The 10,000-nt window shown below is 41.8% G+C and overlaps 1 protein-coding gene across 1 annotated transcript; it reads right to left on the minus strand.

The window, feature by feature from the left end:
* Nucleotides 1-5,863: 5,863 nt before the first annotated feature.
* Nucleotides 5,864-7,602, minus strand: LOC143032517 (serine/threonine-protein kinase grp-like). Its single transcript, XM_076197379.1, has 2 exons — nt 7,571-7,602; nt 5,864-6,911 (listed from the first exon to the last, which is right to left on the minus strand). The coding sequence occupies exons 1-2, from the start codon at nt 7,600-7,602 to the stop codon at nt 5,864-5,866; spliced, it is 1,080 nt and encodes a 359-aa protein (XP_076053494.1).
* Between the last annotated feature and the right edge of the window lie 2,398 nt (nt 7,603-10,000).

Consider the following 10,000-nt stretch of genomic DNA (forward strand, 5'->3'; position numbering starts at 1 on the left):
GTGTGTGTGTGTGTGTGTATGTGTGTGTGTGTCTGTGTGTGTATATGCGTGTGCGTGTGTGTGTATGTGCGCGCGTGTGTGTGCGTGTGTGTGTATGTATGTGTGTATGCGTGTGTGTGTGTGTGTGTGTGTGTGTGTGTGTGTGTGTGTGTGTGTGTGTGAGTGTGTGTGTGTGTACGTGTGTGCGTGTGTGTGTGTAAAATAACCAATAATGTCCCATTTTTTCTAAAACCAGATAATACTCTTCACATTAGACAACCGCATATTCTAAAATATCTTAAAATGGGACGGACTTGACATCTGATAATAAATGCAGTAATCCAGAATTATATTGACTCTTTGAAAATACTTTCAATGACCAAAAATTCCCTGAAGATGTACAATACATACATATACCAAGGCTTTTTCCCCCTTCCAAGGGAGGTAGCCAAAAAGGGGAAAGGCATAAAAAAACCCTCTCCCAACCATTTCATCCCCAAATACACTCCACACCCCTCCCACCCTTCCTCTCATCTGAGCACCTCCTGGATGACGGGTCATCCCTGCACCCCGCCCACCGCCCTGGGTCAGAAGCAGTGTCGCAAGACACAGTACATCCACAGCAAGGCCGCTTCATTTAATCGGTGACCCCCCTCTCCGTCCCCCTTTGCATATAAGGCGAGGACGGGGAGAAATCCCTTCGGGCTGCGGTCAAAATTTTAACTCACACATACTACTACCCCCACCCCCTACCCCCCCGCCCATTCCTCCTCATGCAATCACAACATCATCCATATACAACCATTCTCCACTCACCTCTGTCTTCCGTCCTCTCCCTTCCTTCCTCAACAGACATTCCCCTCTTCCCCAAAGCCCCCTTCACCCCATCCATCCACCTCATCCTAGGACGTCCCCTCATTGTTAACTCGTCCACATCTGCCTTCCATACCTCTTTTACTAGTCTTTCTTCACTCATTCTTTCCATGTGTCCAAACCATCCTAATATTCTTTCATCAACCCTCTCTCCCAAATCCTTTTTCACCCCTGTTCTCCTCCTCACCTCCTCATTTCTCACTCTATCCAGCCTAGTAACCCCCGCCATTATCTCTCAGACACCTCATCTCAAACACATTTCAAAACTCCTTCTCTCTTCTTCTCTTATGTTCACGTTTCTGCCGCCATACAGTGCTGTTGGCACAATCACTACTACTTCATAACATAAGTCTCCTCTTCGCATCCATTCCCAAATGTCTATTTCTCATTACACTCTTTAAACCACCAAGGCATTTACTCGCTTCTCTCTCTCAATCTACATTCTACCTCGCACCTTCACTCCACCTTTTCCTGCTACACTTGCACCCAAGTATCTATACAACTATCCACTTCCTCCAGTCGCTCCTCCCTTAATGTTCACGTCCAGTCTACTGCCACTTTCACTCCGTGTAAAGCTCATCACCTTACTTTTACCCACATTTATCTTAAAGCTTTCTTCTATCACATACTCTCCCAAACTCTGCCACCAGCTTCCTCAATCCCTCCTCTGACCCTGCCACAAGCGCAGTGTCGTCGTCCGCAAACAACATCTGGCTCACCTCCACTTTTCTCCATTTTCTTTAACCATCTCCAATCCCTGACTCACTACCCTAGCATTCACCTCTCGCACCACCCCATCCATGTATAAGTTGAACAGCCAGGGCGACAAAACGCATCCTTGACGAAGTCCCACCTTTACTTCAAACCACTCACTCTCTTCATTTCCAATCCTAACACATGCTCTACTACTCACATAAAACTCGTGACAGCTCCCAAAAGCTTTTCTCCTATCCCATAAATCTGCATAACCTCCCACAGTGCCTTTCTGTCTACCCTATCATAAGCCTTTTCCAGATCCATAAAAAGCCCAAAAAACATCCCTTCCCCTTTCCTATAGCTTTCTCACATATCTGTCTTACCACAAAGATGATCTACACAACCTCTACCAGTCCTAAAACCACACTGTTCCTCACCAAATTACTCCTTCTGTTCCTCTCCTAATCCTCTCAATTAAGATTCTCCCATAAGCCTTCCCTACTACACTCAAACAGGCTAATCCCTCTGAAATTACTACATTCACACTTGTCCCCCTTTTCCCTTGTAAAGAGGAACTATACAGGCACTACTCCAGTCCTCTGGTACTCTAACCCTCTCTCCAGCAAACATTAAAATAATCTTGCCAACCAGTCCACCATCACTAGAACCTCCCTTTTTCAGACATTCCTGCATGACATCCATCCAGACCACGTGCCTTACCTGCTTCCATAATCTTTACAACTGCCTTCACCTCATCCTTCCCTTATGTTTTCTCCTCCATTCTCCTCACTCATCACTCTCATTTTCTCGTATTTCCCACTGCAGCTATCTTTCCTTCCCTATCCTCCCTTCACATTCAGCAACTCCCTAAAATATTCTGCCCATCTTCCCCTCACTGCCATCTCTTCCGTTATCATCTCTCCATCTACACCTTTTACCTTTTCTTTCCCTACTTTTTTCGCCTCCCCTTCCTTTCTTGATTTCTTTCCAAATCTTCTTTTTATTACTTTCAAAATTTTCTGTCATACTCCCTACCCCATTTTCACATCTGCTCTCCTCGTTGCCTCCTTTACCTTTTGCTTTACTTCTCTTTTCTTCTTTTCATTGTACCTCTCATATGACTCCCATGTCCTCTTTTGTAACCAATCTGTGAATGCTCGCTTCTTCTCTTCTACAACCTTCTTTGTTTCCTCATCCCACCATTCATTACCCTTTCTTCTATTTCCCCCTGTCCTTCTTGGTTCCACACACCATCCTTGCACACTTTAAGACTCCCTCCTTGAACCATCCCCATTCCTCCTCCCCACACCCATCACTGCTCTATCTTTACTCCCTCCCACTCCTCCTTCAGCCTTCTTTTCGTACTCCTTCTCCTTTTTCCTTTCATTCAAGGAGTTCACTCTAAGAACCCTCCCTACCTTTTGTCCCTTTCCTCTTTCTCCATCTATCCTCCACTCTCAACTTACCTTCCACCAAAAAATGATCTGATATTCCCCCACCCGCTTCCCCTTAGCACTTGTACATCCTTAACTCTTCCTATCATAATCCTATTTACCACTGCATAGTCCTTTAAAGCCCTATCTACCACCCTTCCATCCATCACCCTCTCCCATGTGTACTTGTGCTTGACTGTCTTCCTAAACACCGTGTTAGCTATCACCAAACTCTTTCTAGACACATTTCCATTATCAACTCTCCACTGCGATTCTTTCTTGGACACTCCACACTTCCCAACCACTCCATCGATTGGACCATTTACAACCCTAGCATTCAGGTCTCCCAGTTCTATTACATTGACATTTCTTACTAAACCCTCTATGCACTCATTTAAAATCTATCCAAAAGGCCTCCCTTTATCTTCCATGCTCTTCTCACTGCCCGGCCCATATGCACTTACAAAGACCCACATCTCCCTTTCCCAGTTTCACCTTCATCCACATTATCCTTGAGGAAACCCTCTTTCCTCACTCCACTACCCCTTTACCTATCTCCTCACTTACTAGAATAGCCACCCTTTCCCTCCCTCGCCCTCTCTTCACTCCTGATAACCTCCCACTTACACTCCCAAACATACACTCACCCTTCCCTTTCCAACTTAGTTTCACTCAAAGCCAACACATCCAACTTTCTTCTCACAAAACATACTACCTATCTCTTCCCTTTTTACTCTCATCTGTACCACATCCACGCACATTAAAGACCCAAAACCTTAGGGTGCTGGCACCGAGGCCCGCCAGCACCCCTTATGCCTTTTCTTTTCGATTTAGGAAGTTGCCCCTTGGGCTACAGGGAGAAGGATGCCTAGTCCCTCTCCCCCGTCCCCTTTCTTCTCGCCTCTTACGAATTCCCAAGTGGGAAAACTTGGTGGCAGTATCTTTTCCCCCACCACAGGGAATTTCCCCAATCAGAAAGAGAATACTCAGAGAAATGGTACAGGACAGCAACATGGGGTTGGGGGACAGCATAACGGAGGGACAGTCGTAGTATAAAAGTGTCATCATTACTCTATGAACAGAATTTCTTCTATCATAGACAAAATGATGTATAAAAGAAATATACAAAAAAAAAATAACGAAGCTGGACTTTTGTGAATTACTTGACTCTTGTATCTCTGGGCTTCATTGTCATTTTAAGAATAATAAAATCTGATTAAGTTAGCCAGAATAAAATATTTCTAAGCTACATGACTCCTTATTGGGTTGAATATATCAATGTGAATTTTGTTTTGGAAGATATACTGTGTTTGCATACGAATTGGCATGTCTATGACTTTGGGTGTTTGTCAATATAACTTCATGAGTATAACATCTTACAGCGAACCTTGTTACAAAGTTAAATCTCACAAAGATTACATTCTTTTTGCCTTTCTCAAATTGACACAGTAAGTCAGACCATAGCGTTCTACCTCGCGAAGAAGAAGAGGAAAAAAAAAGAAAACATAATTTCAAGGAAAAGGAAATGCAATACCATTCTTACAACAGAAAAAAAAACGTCGCTAATAATACACAGAGTGTCCTGTCAAAAATGTCCCCGTTTTCCCCCCGCAGAGAAAATCATAACAACCTGTCACTGCATTGTCAAAAATCCTGACACACCACTTCCAACAGTGCCGCCCAGGGCAAGCATCAGTAGCCATCGCCTGCCAACACTGCATGGCATCAGACCTCCCAAATCCTCATATCATGTGACCGTTAGCCGACAGACAACAGGGAGACTTGCCAACAGGATCCTCTCACAACTCTGATAAACTGACAAGAACACCCAATCCTGCCACAAGCTGCTTGAGACGTGCGGAAGACAAGGAAGGGTAGGTCAGGTCAAGTTGATGCACCAGAATATGTTAAAGTCGGGGCGTGGGAGGCCACAAGGTCTTGGAGTTCCGTCACTAAAGGAAATTGAGATGGGGCAAGTAAATCAAACACACTTTTTATATTCTATAATATACACCACCAAAGCAAAATGGTTACAACAACGCTATAGTCACAGGGCTTAAGGGAGGGTCCCAGCCTAAAATCAAGGCTGCGTCATCATCTGTAGTCTTTCGACTGAAAATTATTTGGATATAATACTTTGCTTTCCAAAAAATGTATATGTATATATATACATATATATATATATTTATATATATGTGTGTATATATAGGTATTGTATATATATATATATATACATATATATATATGTATATATATAAATGTATGTATATATATATATATATACATGCTATATATATATATACACGCACACACATACACATACACATACACACACACACACACACACACACACACACACACGCACACACACACACACACACACACACACACACGCACACACACACACGCATATATATATATATATATATATATATATATATTATATATATACACATATACATATATATGTATATATATATGTATATATGTATATATGTATATATATATATATATATATATATATATATATATATATATATATATTATATACAAGTAGTTTTATTCAGCTGAGGGAAATCTCCCAGTACTGTTTAATGATTTATACTTGTTGTAAAGTTTCAACTTTACTTGAAATTCAATTCAATGAATTATTCATTGTGAAATTATTCATACTAGTTTTAAAGTGTCAATCCAATAATCTATTCATCTCAAAATGATTTATAGTAGTTTTAAAGTTTCAACCGAATTACTTAAAATTCAATCCAATAGATTATTCATCCCAAAATAGATTCGGATATGGTAATCATAACCTTAAGATATTTTTCTTGTATTTAAGCTTGATAGCTATAGTGTCTTCATTGACTATTTTTTCTTGAAAGAATTTAATTTGCAACGAATTCATGTTGCTCGACGTCTGGAATTGTCGATCTGCCCGCTGGTTTTGGGCTGAGAAGACCTTCGATCAGGTCCATGGCAGAACTGCCGATGTCACTCCAGGGTCTGCCGTCGAGGAGTTTCTGGTCCTTTTGCACCCAACGTCGGTAGTCAGGGTCGCACTTCCTGGCGACCTCCCACGGGTCGCGTCCGCTCAGCATCTTGACGAGGATAACTCCACACGACCACATGTCGGTGGGTTCTCCTTTGTACCGCCGCTTGAAGATTTCAGGAGCCGCGTAGGCCCAAGATCCGCAGACTACGCTGAGGTATGTCTCTTGGCTTTCGATCTTGGCCGAGAACCCGAAGTCGGCAATTTTCAGAACGTCGTTGTCATCGAGGAGCAAGTTGGGGGGTTTTAGATCCCTATGCACCACGCATTGTGCATGCATATACTTGACTCCTGAGATGAGCTGCTTGAAATAAAACCTGGAAATATCTTCGTCCAAGCCTGAGGGCCCGATTTTCTCTTCCAGGTCACCTCCTGAGGCGTATTCCAGGTAAATATGAAGGTGAGTCTTGTCCTTCTCAGAGCTCAACAACCGCAGAATGTTGCGGTGCTGAAGACTCTGTTGGACCTCAACCTCGGTTTCTTTGTCGCCATTGATGTCGTCGAGTTCGACCGATTTCTTCGCGACGAAAGCTCCTGAAGAGGCGTTCATCAGCAAGACGACAGAGCCGAAGTTGCCTTCGCCTAGCTCTCGGACCTCGATCCAGTCGTCGCTGGCCTCTTCGGAGGATTTAACTTTCTTGGCAGCGCATTGTTCCACTTCTTCAGCGCTGGACGAGAGGGACCGCTTCCTTTTTACGTTGAAGCTAGTCTCGACGTCAGGAGGTCGGAAGTCTTGTGTGCTGGACCACTCCTCGACGCTGGATTCCTGGATGGTGAAACTCCTTCTGGAACTCCCTCCTGATCTCCATTGTTCTTCCTCCTGTTCTTGCTGAGAGCTGCTGGAGATTATGGAGGCGGCGACTGAAGTTTTCTGGAACAAGAGACTGAGAGGGGACGCGAAAAGGTTATGCGAAGTACCAACTGATGAACATCTGAGATGTGATACAGTGGCCGTTGTCTCCAACTTTCCCAAAATTTAATACATACATATACCCGGTATATATACACATACATACATGCATACATACATAAATATATATATACTTACATATATATATATACTTATACATTTATATATATATATATATATATATATATATATGTGTGTGTGTGTGTGTGTGTGTGTGTGTGTGTGTGTGTGTGTGTGCGTGTATGTGTGTGTGAGTGTGTGTGTATGTGCGTGCGTGTGTGTGTGTGTGTGTGTGTGTGTGTATGTGTATGTGTGCGTGTGTGCGTGTGTGTGTGTGTGTGTGTGTGTGTGTGTGTACGTGAGTGTGTGTGTGTGTACGTGTGTGCGTGTGTGTGTGTAAAATAACCGATAATGTCCCATTTTTTCTAAAACCAGATAATACTCTTCACATTAGACAACCGCATATTTTAAAATATTTTAAAATGGGACGGACTTGACATCTGATAATAAATGCAGTAATCCAGAATTATAGTGACTCTTTGAAAATACTTTCAATGACCAAAAATTCCCTGAAGATGTATAAAAGAAATATACAAAAAAAAAAAAAAACGAAGCTGGACTTTTGTGAATTACTTGACTCTTGTATCTCTGGGCCTCATTGTCATTTTAAGAATAATAAAATCTGATTAAGTTAGCCAGAACAAAATATTTCTAAGCTACATGACTCCTTATTGGGTTGAATATATCAATGTGAATTTTGTTTTGGAAGATATACTGTGTTTGCATACGAATTGGCATGTCTATGACTTTGGGTGTTTGTCAATATAACTTCATGAGTATAACATCTTATAGCGAACCTTGTTACAAAGTTAAATCTCACAAAGATTACATTATTTTCGCCTTTCTCAAATTGACACAGTAAGTCAGACTATAGGGTTCGACCTCACGAAGAAGAAGAAGAAGAAAAAAAAAGAAAACATAATCTCAAGGAAAAGGAAATGCAATACCATTCTTGCAACAGAAAAAAAAAACGTCGCTAATAATACACAGAGTGTCCTGTCAAAAATGTCCCCGTTTTCCCCCCGCAGAGAAAATCATAACAACCTGTCACTGCATTGTCAAAAATCCTGACACGCCACTTCCAACAGTGCCGCCCAGGGCAAGCATCAGTAGCCATCGCCTGCCAACACTGCATGGCATCAGACCTCCCAAATCCTCATATCATGTGACCGTTAGCCGACAGACAACAGGGAGACTTGCCAACAGGATCCTCTCACAACTCTGATAAACTGACAAGAACACCCAATCCTGCCACAAGCAGCTTGAGACGTGCGGAAGACAAGGAAGGGTAGGTCAGGTCAAGTTGATGCACCAGAATATGTTAAAGTCGGGGCGTGGGAGGCCATAGGGTCTTGGAGTTACGTCACTAAAGGAAATTGAGATGGGGCAAGTAAATCAAACACAGGCGATGATTTTGGCAGTAAACTTTTTATATTCTATAATATACACCACCAAAGCAAAATGGTTACAACGACTCTATATTCACAGGGCTTAAGGGAGGGTCCCAGCCTAAAATCAAGGCTGCGTCATCATCTGTAGTCTTTCGACTGAAAATTATTTGGATATAATACTTTGCTTTCCAAAAAATGTATATTATGTATATAAATATATATATATATATAAATATATGTATATATATATGTATATGAATATATTATATATATATATATATATATATATACATATAATAAATTTACACACACACACACATACATACACACACACACACATACACACACACACACACACACACACACACACACACACACACACACACACACACACACACACACACACACACACACACACACACACACACACACACACACACACACACACACACACACACACACACACACATATATATATATATATATATATATATATATATATATATATATATATATATATATATGTGTGTGTGTATATACATATATATATATATATAAGTGTGTATATATATATATATATATATATGCATATATACAAGAAGTTTTATTCAGCTGAGGGAAACCTCCCAGTACTATTTAATGATTTATACTTGTTGTAAAGTTTCAACTTCACTTCAAATTCAATTCAATGAATTATTCATTGTAAAATTATTCATACTAGTTTTAAAGTGTCAATCCAATAACTTATTCATCTCAAAATGATTATAGTAGTTTTAAAGTTTCAACCGAATTACTTAAAATTCAATTCAATAGATTATTCATCCCAAACTAGATTCGGATATGGTAATCATAATCTGAAGATATTTTTCTTGTATTTAAGCTTGATAGCTATAGCGTCTTCATTGACTATTTTTTCTTGAAAGAATTTAATTTGCAACGAATTCATGTTGCTCAACGACTGGAATTGTCGATCTGCCCGCTGGTTTTGGGCTGAGAAGACCTTCGATCAGGTCCATGGCAGAACTGCCGATGTCAGTCCAGGGTCTGCCGTCGAGGAGTTTCTGGTCCTTTTGCACCCAACGTCGGTAGTCAGGGTCGCACTTCCTGGCCACTTCCCACGGGTCGCGTCCGCTCAGCATCTTGACGAGGATAACTCCACACGACCACATGTCGGTGGGTTCTCCTTTGTAGCGCCGCTTGAAGATTTCAGGAGCCGCGTAGGCCCAAGATCCGCAGACTACGCTGAGGTATGTCTCTTGGCTTTCGATCTTGGCCGAGAACCCGAAGTCGGCAATTTTCAGAACGTCGTTTTCATCGAGGAGCAAGTTCGGGGGTTTTAGATCCCTATGCACCACGCATTGTGCATGCATATACTTGACTCCTGAGATGAGCTGCTTGAAATAAAACCTGGACATCTCTTCGTCCATGCCTGAGGGCCCGATTTTCTCTTCCAGGTCACCTCCTGAGGCGTATTCCAGGTAAATATGAAGGTGAGTCTTGTCCTTCTCTGAGCTCAACAACCGCAGAATGTTGCGGTGCTGAAGACTCTGTTGGACCTCAACCTCGGTTTCTTTGTTGACAATGAAGTCGTCGAGTTCGACAGACTTCTTCG

This window comes from Oratosquilla oratoria, chromosome 14 (assembly GCF_046742065.1).
Source record: "Oratosquilla oratoria isolate Oo_2021 chromosome 14, ASM4674206v1, whole genome shotgun sequence".
Taxonomy (NCBI): Eukaryota; Metazoa; Arthropoda; class Malacostraca; order Stomatopoda; family Squillidae; genus Oratosquilla; species Oratosquilla oratoria.

Coding starts and splice junctions, on each gene's coding strand:
- LOC143032517 (XM_076197379.1), bottom strand. CDS start 7,602: ATGACAATGAGGCCCAGAGATACAAGAGTCAA. Junction 6,912..7,570: donor CCCAGAGATACAAGAGTCAA/GTAATTCACAAA, acceptor GTCCCCTCTCAG/TCTCTTGTTCCAGAAAACTT.